This window comes from Equus caballus, chromosome 8, assembly GCF_041296265.1.
Source record: "Equus caballus isolate H_3958 breed thoroughbred chromosome 8, TB-T2T, whole genome shotgun sequence".
NCBI lineage: Eukaryota > Metazoa > Chordata > Mammalia > Perissodactyla > Equidae > Equus > Equus caballus.
In genome coordinates, this window is record NC_091691.1 from 56,886,232 (window position 1) to 56,909,976 (window position 23,745).

At 40.5% G+C, this 23,745-nt stretch overlaps 1 protein-coding gene and 1 long non-coding RNA gene across 10 annotated transcripts in view; one reads left to right on the top strand and one right to left on the bottom strand.

Annotated features, from left to right (window-relative positions):
- Positions 1 to 23,745, bottom strand: part of CHST9 (carbohydrate sulfotransferase 9) — a 250,381-nt gene that overhangs the window by 98,836 nt on the left and 127,800 nt on the right. For 7 of the 8 annotated variants that reach the window (XM_023647597.2, XM_070275596.1, XM_023647598.2 and 4 more), the window contains one exon: positions 13,368 to 13,409. In XM_023647597.2, coding sequence (XP_023503365.1) covers positions 13,368 to 13,409 — 42 coding nt within the window. Of the gene's footprint in view, positions 1 to 13,367; positions 13,410 to 13,635; positions 13,721 to 23,745 lie in introns of those variants that run through there. The other variant, XM_023647600.2, reaches the window with a different exon arrangement.
- The window catches only part of LOC138925384 (uncharacterized), a 31,464-nt gene continuing 27,679 nt past the window's right edge, over positions 19,961 to 23,745 (top strand). The window contains exons 1-2 of one of the 2 annotated variants that reach the window (XR_011441462.1): positions 19,961 to 20,068; positions 23,408 to 23,515. This is a non-coding gene — a long non-coding RNA (uncharacterized lncRNA). Of the gene's footprint in view, positions 20,130 to 23,407; positions 23,516 to 23,745 lie in introns of both variants that reach the window. The other variant, XR_011441461.1, reaches the window with a different exon arrangement.

Here is a 23,745-nt window from a genome sequence, read left to right on the forward strand (position 1 = left end):
GGAGTGTACCCGTTCATCTTGGCATTATTCATAATTGAAACATTTCAATTTTAGTTAACACACACAAAAAAACTAATTTAAAAGTCAAATGAGGAAATTAGTTCTATGTTCCCATGTTCCAATTCCACAGTGATATCAACCAGCCAAATTTAGCCTCAGGAGGTATGAAAACATATCTAGTACAATGAACGGAAAGCCTTTTAAACAATCAGAGATCTGTTAAAACTAATGTTTTTGCAACTAACTCAACAAAAATATATTTAGTGTTGTAAAAGAGCCCCTCAAACTACTCTATTACAAAATAACTGAGCATACCCATGGATTTGCATCTAGACTGCAAAAGCAGTGAATCAAGGACTAGAGGTTTTATGTAAGAAATAGAGTCCATTTCTTGAAAAAAAAATCAAACTGATTGACTGAAAAATATTTTCTGCATGCACATTATAAAGACCGGGGGGAACTTTTTCTGTTTTAAATCTTAGCTTTCTCAATGGTAGTAAACACTATTAACAGCACATTCTAGACATGCCCTTGATCTTATCTCTGGGATGCCCTTCTTTCTTGCTTTTCTAGTTTTTACCATTCTTTTAGTGTCTCTGCCTTTTCCATTTAAAAAATTTATTTCTTTATCAATCCTCACTGTGCGTGTCACCAAGGACTCCGTCCCTCAGCCCTTATGCATTTATCTCTACAGCTAGTCTTCTGTCTCCCATCTATGAAGTTAATTGTTCCCGAATATTTACTTCCATCTGAGCCTCTCCCAAAACTAGGTTTTATTTCTAGACATATGCAGATAACCAACTTGACCCTAAAGCTCCAAAAAAAAAAAAAAAAATTGCTTGACTTTACTGCTTAGATGTTTTTGTAACTGTTGTATTCTGGCTCTTTTGCAAGCTCACAATCGTGGTGTTTTATGCTCTATATTCAGTCATCCCGACATCTTTCTTTCAAAAGGTTCTTGTCTCTTCAGTATGAGGGAAACATACTTTTATTTTCCCAAGTTTAAATGACCACCAGAGAGGGAGTTGTGCGTAAGTCTGTGCAGGCACTGTGCAACCTCGGGAGAGGGTGAGGGGAATGCTCATTTGAGAAGAGGAAGGACTAATGCTGCCCAGCCTGTGGTAGGGGCATGGAGGCAGGGAGAGGATGCTGACTTTGACCCTGCACCCAGCTCATTCATCTGCCTGCCCAGAGCCATGCTGGTAGCTTCTAGCCACATCCCTGCCTCTCTTGAAGACTTTATGGGGAGGGATACATGCTAACATATATTGTCCACACTTCCTAATGACCTGAAATAAGTTCAAGTCCCAGAGAGGGTCATGTAGGGGCTCCTATACCCCAAGAGACTAGGCTGGTCTTGAAAATTAATCAGCAAACCTGACCAATTGGTAGACGTCTCTGCACAACAATTCTTGGTCTCATGCCTTCCTTTCCTTTACCACTCTGTATAACTTACATGAATTCTTTTAAACTCTTTTTAGTGGAATTCCCTCCTTCCAGTTTCTCTCTGTTCAGTCTACACTACCTGCCTGAGAATGATCTGTAATGAGTTGGTCCATGTGAGATTTGGTGTCCCCCACATGGTCTCATCCTAAGTCTGGGACATTATTTCAAGACTTTGCCTCAACTTAGTCTTCGGAGTCCTGGCCTTCTCCCCACTTCTTCAGTATGTCCATGCACAGGTATCTCACATCCCTTAGGTGGGTTCTAAATCCCTATCCTCCTGGTCAGTATCCCCCTCTCTGGCTCACACTTCTGTGGACATCTTGGCTTAAGAATACTGTTCAATGAACCCCACTGAGTGACCCCAGTCATCTCAGGCCACATGCTATCAGTCACCACTTATAAATATAAGCTACCCTTCAAGACTCTAAAACGAAAGTCTTAATTAATATGCCTTATTCTAGCTATAAACACCTCATACTTATTTTGTGAGGAGTGTGGGCTTTGCTTGTAAGGTCTTGAAAGAGAGGTTAGTCTTCATCAACTTAACTCCTGACCATGGCCAGTCAGGTCTTTCCATGAGCCTACTGCTACCTCTCTCCTTCCTCACCTTACCATGTCTCTCCCTCTGGCCCCTGCACCCTACCACCCTGGCCGAGCTCACACTGGCTCTTACCTGCCTAAGGCTTTCATCTCTGTTGCTCCTCTTGTACCGATTCCTCTTCCCCCACTTGCTCCATGGCTGGGTCCCTCTCAACCCAACTCTCTGATTAGATGTCACCTGCTCAGACAGGCCTCTCTAAAAGAGGTAATTCTTGTTACTGTCTTTCACAGTGCCCTATAATATTCTGCAGAACATCTAACAAAATCTAAACAATCCCTTTGTTTACTTGACCAGCTCTCCTCATTTAGATAGTAAGCCCCTAGAGGTCGGGTACCTGGTCTGTTTGTGCATCACAGCATATCTACTGCCTGGCACATAGTATGGATCAATAAATTTTTTTTCCCTAAAGTCTTCTTCCTCTTCTTTTTATTTTTTTTTTTGCTGGGGAAGATTTTCCCTGAGCTAACATTGTTGTCAATCTTCCTTTTTTTTCCCCCTTCCCAACGCCCCAGTACATAGTTGTATATTCTAGTTGTAAGTCCTTCTATGTGACCCACTGCCACAGCATGGCTACAGACAGACAAGTGATATGGTTCCACGACTAGGAACTGAACCCTGGCTGCTGAAGCAGAGCATGCCAAACTTTAACCACTAGGCCATCAGGGCTGGACTGCCCAATAAATATTAATCAAAGGAATAAATATTCTCAAAGCTTTCCTTAGCTCTAGGTGATGTTAGAGTATCACCTTAGTTAAGGTGATGAGAATATTATATATATATATATATATAGCTTGCATATATATTTAAGATATTACAAATTTTGTATATTAAATCAATGTATGCAATGAATGATATTATAAAGAAAGTCTGATAATTTGCTATTATCCTCTTGCTGCAAAGATGAGGATAAAGAACAGAATAGCATGGTCTGGCTCCCTGGCATTGAAGTCATTGCTCAAGGACAGTGAATAATGCTATAAAATCACTTGTACTCTAAAGATCATTATCTAAAGTCATTATCATACATAGGACATTCAAAGCTCACGTTGAGCTTTCTTTTCTAGTACTTCAATCCTGACAGTTCTCAAAACACCCAGATTTACTTTTTATTTCTCAGAAAAAAGGAGGATAAATCAAGGAGACACTTGAAAATTAACACGTAATCATAAATTTATAAAAATGCAGAGTGCCCTGTGTTTCAGTCATTATAAATATGCCTCTAAATCTGCCTAAAAACTGTCCTTATGATTGTTCTCAATTAAAAAAGTTGCTATCACCACTTTTTGAGTAATAGCAGAATATCTTCACAACCTTGGGATAAACAAAGATTTCTTAGACAGGACACTAAAAAGCATTAACCATAAAAGAGAAAAGTAATTTATTGCTCTTTCTCATATTTAAAAATTTCAGCTCATCAAACAGCACTGTAAATAAAATGAATAGGCAAATCACAAACTGGGAAAATACTTACAATACATGTATCTAACAAACGACTTGTAGCCAGAATATACGAAGAACTCCTCCCATCAACCACAGACAAACCAACCAGTAACAATGAGAAAAAACTCAAACAGACATCTCACCAAAGAAGACAGACAAATGGACAACAGCACATAAAAAGATGATCAACATCATTAGCCATCAGGGATATGCAAATTGAAGCCACAGGAGATACCATTTCATACCCACTGTCGGTGAGGATGAGGAGCAGCTGGAACCTTCACCATTGCTGGTAAACAGCTGGGCAGTTTCTCACAATGTTAAACATTTACCTTATGATCCAGGAATTCTACTCCTTGGTCTTTATCCAATGGGAATGAAAACAGATATTCACAAACAGACTAGCACAAGAATTTTCAGAGCTGTATTATTCATAATAGTCCCAAACTAGAAACAATGCAAATGTCAAAAATAGGATAATGGATAAATAATTTGTAGTTTAGTCATAAAATGGAATATTATTCAACAATAAAAAAGGAGTTAACTACGGATATATGCAATAACCTCAAAAATATCACGGTATGTGAACAGAACATTTACAAAGTATATGCTGTATGAGTCCATTTAGATGAAGTCCAGGAATAGACCAAACTAAGCTATAGTCATAGGATTAAGAAAGTGGTTACCTGGGCAGTAGTGGGGAGATGAAGGGGTGGGAGGGAGGTGGTGGGGTCCTGGACTGGAGTTGACTATAAAGGGTCATGAGGGAAATATTTAGGATATGAGATTTGATGTCTTATTTTGAGTGGCTATTATTCAGGGTGTATACAATTTTCAAAACTCATTGGATTGACCACTTAAGATTTGTGCATTTTATTGCATATAAATCATACCTCAATTTAAAAAATTAAGAAATTTTATTATTTTAAAAAAACTTTAACCCTAACATTATTCAGAATATTTCCCTACTTTCTAGGCACGAGAAACATTAAAAACATTCTTGTTCTACTGAATTTAACGTACCTGGTTTACAATGTCTTATGACAATATTAACATATCCAGTTTCATTAGATTAAGCGTCAATTTATTGTGAAGTTCAAAAACATGAAGAATTACCAAAAGCCCCAAACAAACCCCAAAACAAAAAATCCTGTATCACGATTAAGTTTTCAGGGATGAATGTTATTGCCACAATACACCAGCAAGGGGAGTAGTTACACTTTGAGAAAAATTCCATCTTCGTAGCCACTGAATTATTTTATAGGGCTCTTTAGCAAGACCAAAAATTGACTTTTGGGTGTAAGCACAATGGAAATGACAGATCATTTTAATGCAAGAGAAAAAGATTGGAAACCTTGACCCTCTAGATTACTCTGCACCTCAGTGAGAAGGGGAAAAACACTTGCAGATCAGCTTATTAAAATAATATGTTCATGTAATTCAGCTACCAGGAAAATATTTAAAAGAACAGCTAAATTAACTGTGGGATGCCACTTTTTCTTTGCTAATTATTCCCATACAAGAAAAATGTGCATTCCATTTCCCGACAAAAGAAAAAATGCCAACAACTCCACGGATTGTTTTTATGGATGTGGGAATAACAGCATCAGTTTGTGCAGAATTTGCAGCTGTTTCGATACTAGAATCTGTCTCAGAGTGGGGAAGACTGGCAGAGAGTGCTTTTTTTATCCTGCAATATGAGGGCTTTTCAGCTGAGACTGTTAGGCCATGAATCTGAAGGTTTGTGCTGTATTTTTTTTTTTTTAATATCACCATGTTCATCAATTCTTATAAGATTTGTAAGGACTAATTCTCACATAAGCTCAGGAAGGCTGTAGAATAGTCTCTCACAATCCCTTCTTACTAGCTTTGGTAATCCTAGATTTAAAGAAAAGAATGTTCTGGCCGACAGTGGGGAGCATGTCCCAGGCATGTCTAAGTGCAGGGCTGCCAGGTAGGGACACAAACAATCTGGGCAACTGCCCCCTTTACACTCTAACCTTAATAACAACCCCGACTTGATTCTAACACTGTAGCACCTTCTTTTCAATTCTCCTCATTCCCCAGAGAAGCTGAGCACAGAGGAACTAGCATCGTGTGCCCTAGAAAATGCCCCGGGCCATGCCCAGTGTGGGGTTGGAGTCCCCACTTGTAGGTAAGCCATCTCTCTGCAATCTGCAGTGGTCATGAATACCACATGTGCCTGCCTCCCTTGGAGCTGAATGAGCATAAGGACACTGGGTACACATAAACGACAGTCCCTTCCAGGAACTGTGCCGCAGAGAACACGTCTATAAAATGCACAGCTCTAGGGCTGGAGCACTGTGAGTGTGGACTGAATCTACATGAGCACCTGCAGAGGTGGCCAGGAGCAACTCTTCCTGTAAATCACACACACACTGAAGCTTTTCCACAAATGTGGCTCCTCTCCTCCGGGAGAAAGTATGCTATCAATATGTAAAAAGGTATTATCCTTGAAAGTGTGTACCCATTTGCTGGGACATAAACCCTGCCTGATGATTTTCTTCAGGAAAATCCAAGGAACATTTCTCAGTTCAATGACCCTAAGAAATGATTTTGAATTACTTCCACTCAGGAAACAGAAGGAAAGCATTTCTTTTTAGTCTCCATAAATGGAGACCCAAGGAAGTATAGGATCCAGAGGAAGAAGATTCAAGTTTTAGATTCTGCCTTGACCATTTTATCAAGATCCCCAAGTCTGTGATGTTACAATCTGGACTGTCTTCTTGCTAGCAAGGATTTATGGGATTGTCACACATTGAACGTCATTTCACTATGCAGCAAAGGATTTTTAAAGAACAATGAGGAAAACATGTAAATGAAATGCCACTGCACACACACTCCTAATTTTGAGTTTGCCATTGAATGGACATGAGTCTCTGTTCTTCCAACTAAGTGGGAAATAAACCAAAAGACTGTCTCCCAATGGTTACTAAAATCTGTAAAATATATAAAGGGTAGAGAGATGAGGTGGAAAGAGGAAAATACACAAAGAATCCAGAAATGGGAGACATGCTGATTAAGGAGGAAACAGAAGAAGGTGTAGTTAGAGGTAAGGAAATGAAAAAGATAGATGATGTTTGTCTTTGTTTTTGTGGTTACATGAGGTTTGTACAAAGGATCTCATGGATGAGATGGTCCTTTTTGTGATAGCCTCGTATCTCCATTAGCCTCTGCAGGTTCTATCCCTCTCGTCTTCCCCTTCTATGTTTTTGTTGTCATGAATTATTCTTTTTTTGTGTTGTGAGTTTGTGACCAAACACTTAAAGTGTTTATAGTTATTTTTGATGCTTTCTTTCCCTTTATCTTTTATGTTATAATTCAGCATTTGCTAACCTATTCTGATATAGATCTGCAATTTTCTGATTTTGTTTGTCTATTTATCTCCTTGTGCAAAGCTTTGTAAATGTCTGCCTTTTTGTTTCTGGTAGGAAGGCTCCCTTCAACATTTCTTGTAAGGCAGGTCTAGTGGTGATAAATTCCCTCAGCTTTTGTTTGTCTGGGAAAGCTTTTATTTCCTCATCATATCTGAAGGATAATTTTGCTAGATAGAGTATTCTTGGCTGATAGTTTTTTTCTTTCAGTATTTTGAATGTATCATTTCAGTCTCTCCCAGCCTGTAAGGTTTCTGTTGAGAAATCCGCTGAAATCCTGCTGGGAGTTCCTTTGTAGGTTATTTTCTTCTCTCTTGCTGCCCTTAATACACTTTCTTTGTCACTTTTGACAGCTGTAATATTATGTGCCTTGGAGAAGGTATTTTTGCATTGATGTAATTAGAAGTTTTATTAGTTGCACGTACTTCCATGTCCAGTTCTTTCCCCAGGTTTGGTAAGTTCTCATCTATTATTTCTTTGAATAAGCTCTCTGCTTCTTTCTGCCCCTCTTCTCCCTCTGGGATACCTATAATTCTTACGTTACTTTTCCTAATTGAGTCAGATATTTCTCGAAGAATTTATTCATTTTTTAAAAATCTTAGGTCTCTTTCTTCCACCTGAATAATTTCTAGGTTTCTATCTTCAAGATCACTAATTCTCTCCTTCATAAGGTCTGCTCTATTTTTTAATGTTTTCTACATTATTTTTTTAATCTCATTAATTGTGTTCTTCATCTCCAGAATGTTTGATTTTTTTTTAGAGTTTCAATCTCTTTGTTGAAATATTCCTCCTGTTCATTAATTTTATTCCTGAGTTCATTGGACTGTCTTTCTGAGTTTTCTTGTAACTCAGTGAGTTCCTTTATGACAGCTATTTTGAATTCTCTGTTGGTTAGATTTTAATCTTCGGTGACTTCAGGTTTGGTTTCTGGAGAGTTGTCACTTTCTTCTGTTCTGGAGTGTTGCTGTAGTTCTCCATGGCATTTGATGAATTGGATCCTCTGCCAGCTCATTTGTGGTAGTAACCACATTTTCTTACTTGGGTATGGCTTTGGTTACTTTGGTTCTGAGCTGCTTCTAATCGTATTTGAGAGCCTGTAGTTTCCACCCTCCTCCGCCTTTGCCAGAGGGGCTGTCAGTGCCCTCCTTGTGCCACTTGTGCCTCTGGGGTTGCTGGTGCCTTGCTGCTTAAGACGTTGCTGCAGCCTCAGGTGACACCACCAGGATCACCACTCTGTGAGCACTTCTGCAGCTTCCAGGGTAGCTTGGGTCTTGTGTTTCCAGCGGCTCTCTGCAGGCTCGGATACTGCTGTCCTGTGCACCACCTGTGCTGCTATTCCCAGGTTGTCTGGGATAGCTGGTTGCACCACTGCCAGGGATACTGGGTTCATGGGTGTCACTGTTGCTGGTGAAGGCCTGGGGAACCAGGGACTTATATGCAACCACTGCTGCTAGTGGAGCTGGTGTTGGGGGTGCCACCACTGGAGGCTGGGTCACTGGTTCTGCTGTGGTTCCTGATATTTCTGATTGCAGGTTCCACCTGCCACCATTGGGCAGGGGCAGGAGCTGTTTTTTCTGCTGCTGCCTGACCTGTCTGCTCACAGTTTTGTGGGTTGGGCCACTGTCTCTCCGCTGGCCATCATGTGGGTGGGGCTGCTCACTGCTGCTGCTCTGTGGGCATTTGTGCAAGTGGGGCCATCAGTGCCACCATCATTCCATGGGCATTCACATGGGCTGGGCTTCTGCTGCCACCACTCCATGGGCAGTTGCATATGGGCCAGGCTGCCCTTGTCTCCACTCAGTTGTGCAGGCTGCTGCATGAGGATCTATACCCTAGATCGTTGCCCCTGGGGTTGGGGAAGAGTCCACTCCCCTAGTTCCACTGCTTCTTGGGGCTCCAGTCCACCCACCTTCAGATGTAAAGCTGCGTGGATCTCTCAGGTGTCCTGTTGTGCTGTGTAGGGAACCCTCTGTTGGTCAGTGGATGTCCATTTGGTTGTAACTTAGAGTGGAGAGACAAAGGGAACAACTCACTCTGCCATGCTGCTGACATCACCCTTCTGTGTTTATTTTTAATGAGAGGTGAGTTGCTCCCTTTAGCAGATTTAGAATGAAGACTGTGGACAAACCAGGTAGAAATGAAATGGTAGTTGCAGAGGGTGCTCTGGTCTGGTTGACATGGCGCCTGGTGGTTAAAGTGCATTCAAGAAAGGCTGATGTGCTTTTGTGACATGGAGGGAGAACATCCAGTCTGAAACCAAATCAGGAGAAGCATCACACGGGGCTTACTGCCCTGGGGGAGGCAGAGATGGGCTGTACTTCAGTATGACGTGGCTCCCGCCACACAGGGAAGGACCATGTGTGGGGAATGAGAATGTTATATGTTCTGGGACAACCTACATATCCGCAGGTTACCACAGGCGACTGAAAGGAATATATGGGAAGCTGGGTGCTTAGAGGTGAATTCTGTGGGATCACTGTTGGTATTCACAGCAAAGTAGGCTTTGGGAGCCAAGCCTGAGGAGAGAGAAGAAACGGCTCTGGGGTTTCCCAACCCCTAATGAGTCTCTTAAGGACAGGTTTCAGCAGAGCTTCCAAACTAAGACAGACTAGGAAGAAGCACCTGGCCACCCACTTTCAAAAAAATTGGCCACAAAAACCCTATGAATAGAGTGAAGCATTGTCCGATACAGTGCCAGAAGGTGAGAGGATGGTGCAAAAAGACCGGACAGGGCTCTGCTCTGCTGTACACAGGGACGCTAGGAGTTGGAATCGACTCGACTGCACTAACGACAATTAATCTCTGCAGTGGTATGTTCACAGAAACCAAGAATTTTGTATGAATTTCACAGGGTTTTCTTAATGTTTCAAATGTTATTCACAGAAGATACTTATATTCATTATCTTCAAAGATCTTGGATAGTAGCTAGCACCTTGAATTTAGTATATTCTTAATGAATAATTACTGAATGAATCACCCATGTTCCCAAATGAGAAATGTCTCACATTAATTAAAATAGGAGTCAGTAATGTGCTAGATATAGCCTATATTTTCCTTATTACTGCCATTTGGCAAATTGAGGACGAGCAGTAGCAATTCAAATCTCCCTCTAAGTTTAGTAACTATCAAAATAGATCTTGGCAGCTCTCTCCTGGGGTCCCCAAAGCTCACTAAGCATTTTAAGAGGACACTGGCTGTTATCCTAATGGCCGGTGAGATAACCCACTTCCAGGTATGGGAGAGGAAGCATGGGCCTGCCTATTGCAACCAGTGAATTCAGTACTGAGATCTAGAACTCATGCTGAAAGCATGAGGGACAAGTAGCATGCAGTCTGGCTCCTTTTTACTTGGTTCGTATTCTAGTGTTCTATTCTGGAGGAGGTGGAAAACTTTTTTACTGCCTCGTGTGCTAAGGAAGAAACTCAAAACTCAAGTGGAAGGGGAGGCTGGGTATAGGCTGGGGTAAGGATTGTGAGCCAGGGTGATTGTGAGAGGGTAGGAGGGACGGGCAGGGGTCTGGCGGATCTCTGAGCAGTAGCGTTTGGCTGGAGCTTAGCTGATGGGACAGTCTACAAACTTGGGGACATTTGGCAACTCAGCTCACTTACTTGATAATGACAAGACCCTTAGGATCACAGGAAGGATTCCGCCAACTCAGTGTTGAGGCTGGAGTACAGGTCTTGGGGTGCCAGGCCATCAAGCATCTGGGATCTGCATTGACCACCATTTTCAATTGTTCCCTCAATGGCATAGTACCTGCTTTGACCTTCCCCAGCTCCAGACCATCAAGTTATCCATTTTGACAGCTTTGGAGCTCAGAGGTATGACTCTACATGCAAAGTCATGTTTTCAGAATGGGCTCTTAATTCTGCTTAAAAACATTTTTACATGTCCCTTTCTTTTTTTCATTCTCCATTGCAATTTTTTTCTTTTTCCCTGGAGACAAGCTCCTATTCACAGATGAGAATCACCCAGCAGCTCCCATCTGAAGAGCCCCTTTATGTGAATATGTTGTACTTACCTTATCTTTAATAATCTCAATACCCCATATCTGTTATATATTGTTATCCCTGTTTTATAGACAAGAGCTCAGTAAGGTCACTCTGTATGTGTTTTGGCCACTACGTCAGGTCACTTGTCAATAGAGTGCTTTAGTGTAGAATGTGCTTCCACATACCTTATGTGGTTCTCCAGCCTATAAATTACATAGTATTATTGCCTCTGTTTTACAGAAGATAACAGTGAAACATAGATCAGTTATGTGACCTGCCCACGTCACATCATCGCTGGGCAGCTGAGCTGGGATTCAAACATGTGTCCTCCTATGCTACAACCCATGCTTCTCCAACCGTCTAGTGCAAAGAATATTGAAGTTCTCAAACATAAACTCCCTCAAATTCCTTTATAACTACCTTCAAATTTATCTTTCTTTACCCTTCCTTTCCTCCTGTCTCAGGGAGAAGTTGACTCTATTCCGTGTTTCTAAAAGTTTTCTCAATTGTCCATGAACAGTCTTATCTGCTCCCATTTTTGACATTTCAACTGTCTGCAGATGACTCTCAAATCTTTCTCTGAGCTCCAACTGCTGTTTCCAATCAGAAGGAAGGGCACATCTTTTTAGTAACACACCTTTATATACACCATATCCCGCTGTCCCACCCCTTCAGCTCTCTATGACTAATCATGTCTGCTCTGCTTCTCTTGAGCAATCCTGGTACTTCCATACCTCCCTACTTTTGCTCATACTGATTTGAAATGTTGTCCTTTTCTCTACTTGTAGAAATTCTATTCATTCTTTAAGAATGAGCTCAAATGTTATACCTGCTATGAATATTTCCCCAACCCTTCGAGTCAGATTTACTGATATATTCTCTGTGTTCCCAAAGCACTTTGCTTATAAGGATAACACATTACTTATCACATGAGAAAATTATTATCTTCATCTCTGTTTCAACTCATAGGCTGTCAGCACAATGAAGACAAGAAGAGAATTTTACTTATCTCTACAAACCTTGAAGTAATAAGCGTTGCCCTTGACTATGTGTTTGTTGAATGAATAAATGAATGGTGATTCAGTTATTCCTCCAATTTAAACATGTCCCAAAGAGAGCATGATCTGATTTGGGGCTTATTTTTTTCTCAACTTAAATATTCACTATTATCCCAGGAGTTTGTCTTGCCTGCTTTGTGAAAGCATTGAGTTTTAAATTAAAAAAAAGTTACCTGCTCTATGAAGTCATGAAAAAGGAAGGGGAACGATACATCATTTTTCCTATAAAAGTAAATATGCTACTGTCATCCAAGGGATCAATGTCACAGACAAGCATCCAAAAAAATAAAATTTATATTTGTAAATTTAAAAAATCAGATAATAGGAATTAATCCTCTTTTATTAATAAATGCTTACGTTCACATACAACACAATAGTGTTACATTACACTAGATTGGAATACTGAGTTTGGGGAGGTGAAGAGGAAAAGGGACAAGCTAGACCGAATTATGAAAGCCAGAATTTCTTGACATAAATGCAGCTTTATTACTTTCAATACTTTGATCTGATCATAAAGTCTTTCTAAGGACATATCTACTTAATGACATGGATCCTTAGTCTATAGCTGAATCTTCTGCCTGAAGATCACTGTATATACTAAAGCCATGAAAACAATTATTCTCTTTAAATAAGTTACAGGTGTTTCCTCCATTCCTCTTATCAAATCCATTTCTTGCACAACAATTCAAAGGTAAATTTCATCTTAGTCTGGGTCAAATCGTCAAAAATTGTGTATGAGCAATACCTGAATTAATAAGGTTTTACTATACTCTTAGAAGAAGACATTTTTGGAAAATAAAGACTATAATGCAATGTCCCAGGGAAATGCTAAATAGTCTTAAAATGAAAGTAGGAAAAATGTCAACTTTTTCAAATAAGATGAAATGAATTATTCATTAAACTACATATAACTGAAATCTACCTTTAAAGCCTTTGGTTTCTTTTTTTTTTTTTTTTTTTTTTTTTTTTTTTTTTTTTTTAAAGATTTTTATTTTTTCCTTTTACTCCCCAAAGCCCCCCCGGTACATAGTTGTGTATTCTTCGTTGTGGGTTCCTCTAGTTGTGGCATGTGGGACGCTGCCTCAGCGTGGTCTGACGAGCAGTGCCATGTCCGCGCCCAGGATTCGAACCGACGAAACACTGGGCCGCCTGCAGCGGAGCGCGCAAACTTAACCACTCGGCCACGGGGCCAGCCCCAAGCCTTTGGTTTCTTTTGTAAATTTCTTGAGGGCAAGGACCGTGGTTTGCTTGCTCCTCTCCTCCACCCTCCAAGACTTGATCCACCCCAAGAAGGCCACCTCGCCTGTGCTTTCTGGGCATGGTTACTATCATAACAGGTGTTTAAAAGTGACACTATGGGGTTTTCAGAAATTCTAGTGTCACTCTGCTTATCTCCAACTACCTGAGACTCAAACAGTATGGAGAATTTACTCACTGATTCCCGGTATAGGCTGCAGGTAATTTACTGGCCCCCATCCTGAAAGAGAAGAGAAGAGAAAGGAAATTGATATATTACCATCACATGTGAAGACATTTAAGAAACTTTCTACATAAAGATGCCTCAAAGCGTCTGATATTTTATTTCTAGTAAAGAAAATCACGGGCAGGGAGATGGTGGTAAAAGAGAATAAGTCACCCCTGTGTTTCTGGGCTACTGAAGAGGGGAAAGGGTTAGTGTCATTTACTAGGAAACCTGGTATTACCTTCAGACTTGGCCACAGAAAAGACTGAACTTTGTGCCTGTATCCTCTGCATCAGAGAAATGCAGCTGGGGACTGGTGGGGTGGGTGGAGCTGCAAAATATCCATCAAGAGAAAGAAAATTTCCCTGGATTCTTTGTAATCTACTCCATAACATATCATGGTGTTGATATACAATTATAGTTTCTGCTTAAAATCTTTGAGCATTGAGATAGATCTCTTGGGGTAAAATTAGTTCTTGGGATAGATACGCTATGCGCACCTCCTGGCATGGAGTGGCCAGTGGCCCACTGTTGGACACCTTGGTTTGTGCAGCTTAGAAGAGTAAATGAACTGAAATCTACAATAACAGAAAAAAGCTCTTTGAGGGAAGTGATCCCATGGATATTGAAATTATCCAGAACTAATGATAGTTTAATCTGCAGTGAAAAGCTCTAAGAAAGCAATTTTGGGTTTTTTCTTGAGCCAATGATTTTTCACCTTGATAATCAAGAAGGATTTTTTTCTCTCAAATGCAGTTGCTAAATGTAACATAGTATATTTCTTCTGGTTTAGTCATCTATGGGGAGAGGAGAGCCTCAGCTCATTCTGAGATCAATTCGAGGGAACTGCAAGATGGTAATTTTATGACCATTTAGACTTTCGCTTTCTAGATTATACAATTCCAATTTTCCCTTAAAAGATGACAAACATATAATACATATTATATACTGTACAGTACACTACATATTTTATATAATTTTAATGTATTTATAATATATTGCACACCAAACTATATATTATATCCTATATTATGTACATGTATTGTAATGTTTTGCTGTCTACATGCTGTCTTTTTTTTTTTGTTAAAGACTGGCACCCAAGCTAACATCTGCTGCCAATCTTCTTTTTTTATCTTCTTCTCCCGAAAGCCCCCCAGTACATAGTTGTATACTCTAGTTGTGAATGCCTCTGGTTGTGCTGTGTGGGACGCTGCCTCAGCGTGGCCTGATGAGCGGTGCCATGTCCGCGCCCAGGATCCCAACCAGTGAAACCCTGGGCAACCGAAGCAGAGCGTGCAAACCACTTGGCCACGGGGCCAGTCCCCACTGTCTTGTTTTTTTTAAATATCGCTTTCACACTATGTTGATAAAAACTAGAACAAATATTTAAGAACGGAGGTTTAAGCAGTGGTAGGATGAATTCTCTGTCCTGCTATCCTGCTCCATTGAAATAACCTGCCATCAATGTGATTCATTTATAATATTGCTTTTCTAACCCCAATTGAGACAAATTGGCTCCTGCCTTTTTGATCAATCTTTCACCAAGTTTCATTTGTGCCAAAACATAACAGTTTATACTTATGTCAATTAAATGCTATTCTGTCTTTAGAATGATTTAAAAAGATACATCCCAGGGCATTTTGAATTGTATTGACAGGAGTTTCCTGGTATAAGGTATCCACAGCTCCACTTGATTTAGCAATTTCTGCATTTTGGATGAAGGCATTTATAAGCCATTTGTATAGTGCATCAATAAATTATAGGTCCTACAGTACAACTGATCCCCACGGGTTGGAACTTGATATGTAATCCACTGCTTCAACTCACTTTGATGTAATTGCAACTCGATATTTACTTGTTCACCCACGTAACAGGAGCATGATTAAGGTCATACTTTCATGGCTTGGTGATAACAATGTGGTTTAGGCTGGAACCCAAAATCTCCCTCCATACAAAACTGATTTTATCCTGCACACTCTCATTTTTTATGTAATCTGTCACGTAACCATGGAAGGAAATTAAATTGATGTGGAAAAAATAGCTATTTGAAAAATCAACTGAGGCTGCTTCTTTATCTCTTATGATATTCTGGTCAGTTGTTCATTGATTGCTTGAGGAATTCTTCTCATCAGGTATTGCTTTTAAGCTCTCTGGCTTATAATGATCGAGTCATTTCCTTAAAACACGTGATATGATAGGCTGTTTCCCCCATCCACAATGAGTCAAATATAAAGGCTGTGCAAGGCCATCTGCCAAGTTCCTTTTTTATGTATGGCGGTAAAAAAACATGAGATTTGGGACGAGCCCAGTGGTATAGCGGTTAAGTTCGCACGTTCCACTTCGGCAGCCTGGGGTTCGCTGGTTTGGATCCTGGGTGCGGACCTACACATGCCTTGTCAAGCCATGCTGTGGCAGGCATCCCACATATACTGCAGAGGAAGATGAGCATGGATGTCAGCTCAGGGCCAGTCTTCCTCAGCAAAAAAAAGGAAGAGGATTGGCAGCAGATGTTAGCTCAGGGCTAATCTTCCTCCAAAAAACAAAGCAAAACCTTTTTAGCCCATGAGATCTACCCTTTTAACAAATTTTCAAATGTACAGTACAGTATTGTTTACTATAAGCAGAATGTAGTACAGCAGATCTCTAGAACTTGTTCACCATGTGTGACTGAAACTCTTCATGCACTGAACAGCAATTCCCCATTCACCTCTCCACAGCCCCAGGAAGCCACCACTTGCCAATTTCTTAAGGGTTTCAGGAAACCTGACGCTAGGGCATTAAGAATGAGAGTACACTCAGTGATTGGATACTCTTCCCTGGTCTAGTCTGGGTCTCCACACATCACAGACTGAAGTGTATTAGTTAGACGGATCCCTGTCTCCCACACTATACAGTAAACTTGTTGAACACAAGGATGATCCAGTTTTACCCCTCTTTATAACTTCCCTGAACCCAGTCTAGTGTCATGGATAAATATGTATTGAATTCAATTAAATTCTAATATTTATTTTCAAGGGCTAATATTTATTAATATTAATTTTAAGGATCTGATAAAAAGAAGGTAAATACCATTTACTTTTGAATTTATGATTTGTCTCCTAAAAAAGGCATCCTCTCTCACTTCCCAATAATAGTAACAGTATGTATAGCTCTTTAAAGGTTTTGACTAGGGGCTGGCCCAGTGTCGCAGCAGTTATGTTCGCATGTTCTGCTTCTGCGGCCCGGGGTTCGCTGGTTCGGATCCCGGGTGCGGACATGGCATAGCTTGGCACGCCATACTGTGGTAGGTGTCCCACATATAAAGTAGAGGAAGATGGGCACTGATGTTAGCTCAGGGCCAGGCTTCCTCAGCAAAAAGAGGAGGACTGGCAGTAGTTAGCTCAGGGCTAATCTTCCTCAAAGAAAAAAAAAAAGGTTTTGACTATATCTTCTAAATTGTTGTTATTCCTATATGTTTTTAAATGTAACAACTACCTAGGATGTTGGGCTCAGTCCATATAATCAATATAGACTGACTTCCTTGCTACATGATCATATATTAAATAATTATGAGTATTCCTCTATGGTCAAGCCGTGAAAATGACTTTAAATGTCAGCATTTGGCTTGCTTCACATAACTGAAATTAATTGGGTTTGGCCAGAGTCTCTAAAATTAATGAGTTTAAACCCCACTTCTAGGGTACATGTTCTTATATTGTGCTTACAAGATTGATTACGATATTAAAGTCTTAATTTAGTGACATAGACAATCAAATGAAATGTGATCTTCCCCCTTCATCACATTACTTTATTCTGAGCCATTTTTGTTTTTGGTGGTACAGCACGTTTCATCTGATGAAACTTGGCATAAGCACCATACTAAGTGAACAGGTCTAGAGCTTTGATGGGAAATCTTTTTTTTTTAAATAGTGTTTCACTGATCCTTTTCCTGAGAGTCTGAGAGCTCCATGCAGCATGAATAGCTCAGCGAGTCAAGCAGAGCTCATGCTCAAGTGAGAGAACAGAAATAGGACCAATGTACTTTTCTCGACGTAACTCTTCTGGCCACATGGTAGGTTGTCTGTCATCATCCTTACCTAACAGAGAACTCAAAGACAGGAAAAGGTTGGACAGTCTTTTAAGCCCATGTGGCAATTTGCTGTTAAAATTGAAATAGGGTTACATTTCACGAACTAATGGGTTTTTCCCCCAGTTAAACCTTTCATAAATGTTATTATCAATACCCTCTTAATTTTACATACAGATATTTTGATGCAAAAAAAATTATCACAGTGAAGTTTAAGTCCTTTGCTGTCTAATACTTGGTTGTTGGATTTAAAAGTTTATCCCAATATTTTCTTTTGAAATATTGATTTGGTTTAACCTTTCTTTTTTCTTCTAAAATTACGTGGATGTACAATTATTAAATCAATAATAACCACAGTTACAACAAATATGTACTGAATCCTTATTAAACATCAGACATGCTGTGGAGCACTGTATGTGAGCCTTACCTAATTTAATACCAGAAGAATCCTATGGGATACGACCTGGGTTTCTGCTTATGGAATAGAACTACCTACATGTTTCTGCTTCTTCACTTTTTTACATAAACCACACCCATAATCAGCATCTATATTTCCTAGTTTCGGTTCCATTTAAGTGGATTTAGAACTTAAAGCCACAAAGCAGAATCCTTTAATATTTGTTTGAGTTTTTCCTAATATTTTACCTAATATTTACCTAATATTTGACATAAGATGTGAAATATGCTTTCACATCTAATTCTGTAGCATTTTATTTTCAGTAACTCAACTTTGAGTCTTTCTGAAACGTTTCACAGAAACAGTAATTCTTTTATGCACCCATATGTCATTAGTTAACATAATTTATAATTGAATTGAATAATTATATGAACAAGTACAATTGGCACAGCAGGTTTGGGAACAAGCACAACTGACTCTTGGGCCACATACATGCCCACAAGTGGGCTCAGTTTACAGGTGGGCTGGGGAGACAGCAGGTGAGGCCCTGGTGATGAGGCAGCTGTAAGCATCAGTCAGTAGCTTAAATCGAGGGAAGGGAGAGAGTTGCTTAATCCGAAAAATCATTTAAGAGAAGCCAGGCAAAAGAACTTCTCTTGTATTTGATACTTTAACTGTGTAGGCATTACTTTGATAAAATTAAAATAAAAAATAATTTTTTTTTTTTTAAATGAAGGGAAAAGGAGGAAGAGAGTGAGTTTACATATCTTGTCCAGGATTTCAAAACTAGAGGTGGAACTAAGATTTGGCTGTAGAATTCGGCCTCCAAGCCTCACATTTTAGCATTCTTTACCTCTAGCCCAGGAGTCTCAGGACAGAGGTGACTGTGGAGGGGAGAGGGCGGCTGCCGCCCAGAAAGGGGCTTGAGGCAGCTCAAGAACAGCCAGCGAGGGGCACAGTAACAAGAGAATCAGCCAGAAAACGATGCAGGAGTCTTAGAAATTTGCAAAACAAGAACCCTGTAACTGTGGTTTCCTCACGTTAATCCAAGTATTTCTTGACCTTGGGCCTCACTGATTCAAAACAAAAGGGGTTTCAGCAAACAGATTTGGCCAATTGATAGTGCCCACTCTTTTCAGAACAAAAACCCTGAAAGGGCATCCCTCCTCTGCAGCAAAAAGTAAACAACGCAGAAGAACCTCTGACCCAATGGTCTCGTGGGTACAAGCTCAGTGGAAATCTGTGATGACAAATAGCAATTAAAATGAAGGTATTTGAATCTCCCCACCCACCTCCTTCTAATCCTTGGGTTTTACAGGTTCTATTTCCGTCAAGCTCTTCTTTGAGTAAGACTATCTAAGCACCAGTTTGGAAGAACTTTCTGGCCTCCCAGAAGAGACGATTTTATACTTGCTGTTTTAAAATGCCTTGGAATGCATTATTATGTTTTTCCATTAAGTATTAATGATTTCAGTTTATGTTAAATGCTTTCTATGTTACTGTCCGTGGCATTTTCCAAATTATTTCCTTCAAGAAGAAAATTAGAAAGGTATTAAGATTTCTATGACTTCATAAGGAATTCATAAAAAGGTTAAGATCTCAAATGGCTATCCCTTCAATAAAATTATGTTAAATTGTGCAAAATGTTCGTACATGCGACATAATTTTTATACACTTTTGAAAATAGCTATTTCGATTTTAACTGATCTGGTGTAAAAAATAACTGTTGCAATTATTTGCCTATAAACGTGGTTGAGATTTAAAGCCTCCTTTGTATAAAACAGTACTTCATTTCAATACCTTTTTGGAAGCAATATTAGAAACAATGGATTGATTATTTAATTAACATGAGCACACAGTTAAGGAGCCTATGAGTAAACAGCTTATTTCATTTTCTAAAGATTGCATAATTAGTTAATTAACTAAAAGGAACTACAAGAGAAAAAAAGAAACAGGGCGAGACCCAAAGTCAGGGTCTGTACTGGGTGCTCCTTTTCACCGAGCTGCGCTCCAGCTGACGGGTCCTCTGTGCTCCGCGGGCTCCTGAGCGCACCCGCACTCGCGCCAGGCTCCCAGCGCAGGGGCATCCAGGTCGTTGAGAGCGTGCTTTGTATAAACCGACTACTAACCAAATCGTATCCAGTGAGGCCCTGAGACCGGACTAGCCCAAGCGGCAGCCTGTAATATGAGAACAACCTCGCAACAGGGCAGGTCTGGTTCTACAGCTATCTCAGGGGCAAACACTGAGCCCTAATTCACTCATCTACAAAAGGTCTTAATGTTCATTTCAGCTTGAGATTCTAGGAAATGGGAGGGAGGGCGAGGGAAGAAAAAAGCAGGCAGCTTTTCATTATCATGAACGCACTATGTTTTTCCTATTTACGCTCTATTTAATCAGCCCTGCCCCCGTATGTGCTGTCCTATACCTCACCTCATTTGATCCTCACACCTGTTCCTGGGGGCTTACTGGCTGGCATGTTATCCTGCCTTCCTCTTGCCACTTCACCTCCTCAGAAATTTCACCCTCTCTCATTTCTTTCCCTGTCACCTATACTTGATTTAGTCCCAAATATATACACACCCTTAGCTGAACTTCAATTCTGCTTCTCCGAATTCTAACTTCCACATCAGTGCCCTGTTGTTGGATCAAATGCAACTAGATGTGAATGAAACTCGTAATCCTTTTCCCCAAACCGCCTGCCCCTGTGAACTTGCACATGTCTGTCTATTATATAGATTTCTTCCTGCCAGTCAGGCTTTCTTCCTGCCAGCCAGTTCCTCCATCTCCTCCCCACACCTGTTTCCAGAGGTCACCTTTTGATCCTTTTTCCCTAGGTCTCTTACACATTCTTCTTTTTTAACCCCTCATCATTCCTGCCAAGTTCCCTAGCACATCAAAGCCTATGGTATTGCAATTGTCTCAAACTGGTATCCCTGATTACAGTCCACCCTAATGTTAATTTACCAAATTAATTGTTTAAAAAATGTCTTTGTCCATGTTAATCTCCTCCCCAAAACCTCTATCTGCTTCTCACTGTTACACGATCCCCTCTAACTCTGCATTCAGTGCTCACTAAAATATGATTCCTGCTTACCCATGTCACTCGGAACTTTCCTTTACAAATCCTAAAAGTCCCCTGAATAGGCCACATCCACTCTATTCCCAAGCCTGAAATAGCCGGCTGTCTTCCTTCTGTTTGACAAAGTCCCATTCCTTCTTCAAGACCTAACCTTGATGACTTCATTCTGTGTTCAGAGCGGTCATCTTCTGAACTATGGTAGTTACTGCTCATTTGGGAGGCAGCAAAGCCCAGGAGTGAACAGCATGCCGGGCTAAGCCCTGACATATATTCATGTATTTTTTTCCTTAACCTCATCAGGTAAGTACTATCACCATTCCTACTTTACGGGTGAGCGTGTGGCTCAGAGAGGTTACTCACTTGCCTAGGTCACAAAGCTGCTAGATGCTGGATTCACACCCAGGTGGCCTGGCCGTGGAGTCCATGCTCCTGACCCTCACAGCACAGGATCTAGAGCGGCTTCTGTTGTTAGGTAAATCCTTCTGCATCAGCTGTCTCTACCACATGCAAGCTCCTTAAGGGAAAGCGCTGTGTCTCTGTCTTCTGTACCTCTGACTTGCAGACACACCCCGTATGAGCAAACTAAGAGGTACAGGGAGCGAGGTTAGCAGTAGAAACAATGGCAAACCTCTGATACTGTCTGCCATGCTGAAAACACACAGAAACACACCCCTTCCTCTTGACCCTTCCTATGTGATGCTCAAGGTGCTGGCTGCACATCTCACAGATCAGAAAAGGGGTAATACGAATAATAAAAATACCTTATACGTTTCCAGATTTCAGAAAGTGGGCCAGACAACGAAGAAAGATCTTTCAATGTTATAATCTCACTCCCTCACTTTCTTCTTTCTTTTCTTCCTTCCTTTGTCACTCCCTCGACAAATATTTGTTTTATGCACATTGCATGCTAGAAAAACAGACCTCTGGGTGTGTTGTTAATGTTTCCATCCTAGATGCTAAAAGACACAGGCAAGTAATATAAAGTACTATCAAAAGCAATAAAAAAATTGCTAAAACTGCTCACCTGTAAAGTAGGAATGGTGATAGTACTTACCTGATGAGGTTAAGGAAAAAATACGTTAATATATGTCAGGGGCTTAGCCCGGCATGCTGTTCACTCCTGAGATTTGCTGCCTCCCAAATGAACAATAAAAAAAATTGCTGAAAAGAACACACAGTGAGCTAGGCATTAGGCCCAGGGCTTGACAGGAATTCTCGCACTCAATCCTTATACAATTCTATGACAGAATCCTATTACTATCTCCATTTTACATGTAAGGGGACTACGTTGAGAGAGGTTAAGGTCGTATGACTCCTAAGGGACACAGCTGGGATTCCAGCCCTGGAGTTTAAGACTAGACCCGCACACTTAACCCTCACACTGGACTCCCCCCAGGAGGAGATTCAGCTATGCAGCATACATGGGGCATAGGTAAAATTGGTTTCATTTCCTTTCAAGAGAGTCCCATAAATAGTATCAGGATGCAACAGGAACGCTTGCAATACTCTCACAGACATCACCTGAAAGCAAGTGTCTGACTTTTAACATGTTATCCTTTGAGGGCTCCATTCAATCCATTTGTAAAATGAAAATTAGCACCAAATAATCTCCAGAGTTCCTGCCAGACACAGACCTTCTATTATTCTAAAGAGGCAGCTGCCGGTGAGTGGGCGTTCACTGATTTCGGAGTCAGAAGAACTAGGTTTATTTTAATAGCCAGCACCCGGGTCATTGGCCCGTGTCACAGTAGTCTGCAGCTATCACTTCTGGCTTGTCCTCTGCTGACCTCAAATGCCTCAAAGACAATCGCTCAGCCCAAATATCATCTGGAAATACAATGATCTACCCTCTTAACAATTTTTTAAGTGGACAATACATTATTGCTGACTATAGGTACAATGTTGGACTGTAGTCATACTGCTTGACTGACACTTTATGCCCATTGATTCGTAACTCCCCGTATTACCCCCATATTACCCAGCTCATGGTAACCACCATTCCACTCTTTGATTATGACTTTGACTATTTTAGATACTTCATATAAGTGGAATCATGCAGTATGTGTCTTTTTGTGTCTATCTTATTTCACTTAGCATAATGTCCTCAAGGTTCATTCATGTTGTTGCATCTTGCAGAATTTCCTTTTTTAAGGCTGAACAGTACTCCATTGTACGTATACACCACACCTTTTTGTCCATTCATCTGTCAATGGACATTTAGGTTGTTTCCACATCTTGGTTAGTGTGAATAGTGCTGCAATGAACATGGGAATGCAAATATCTCTTTGAGATCCGGATTTCAATTTTCTTGTATAAATACTCAAAAGTGGGATTGTGGAATATATGGTAGTTCTATTTTCAAGTTTTTGAGGAATCTCCATATTGATTTCCATAGTGGTTATGCCGTTTTGCATTCCCATCAATAGTGTGCAATTTCTGACTTCTTTATCATCTTGTTCTATGGCTGTAGGTTTTGCTCTTTGGATGTGGGACTTGCCTTCATGTCCAATATTGCCTCGTTGTGAGTTCTGGCTGAAGAGGAGCTCCGCAGACAGAATAACGCTCCTGATTTGGAAGGGTATTTACATTATTCGTTCCTTTCTTTGCATTTTCGGGATTGCTTTGCTAACTAGCATAAGCCACATCAAGCTATTTCTTCTCATTCAGAATACAGTCTCTTCATGGTTTTGCACTCCAGGCTCTTTTTGAGTAATTTCCTCCACTTTGTTAGATCGACAACGACTATGTTTACACTGGTGACTCCCAAATCTCTCTAAACTGTCTCTCTCACCTGAGTCCCAGACTCAA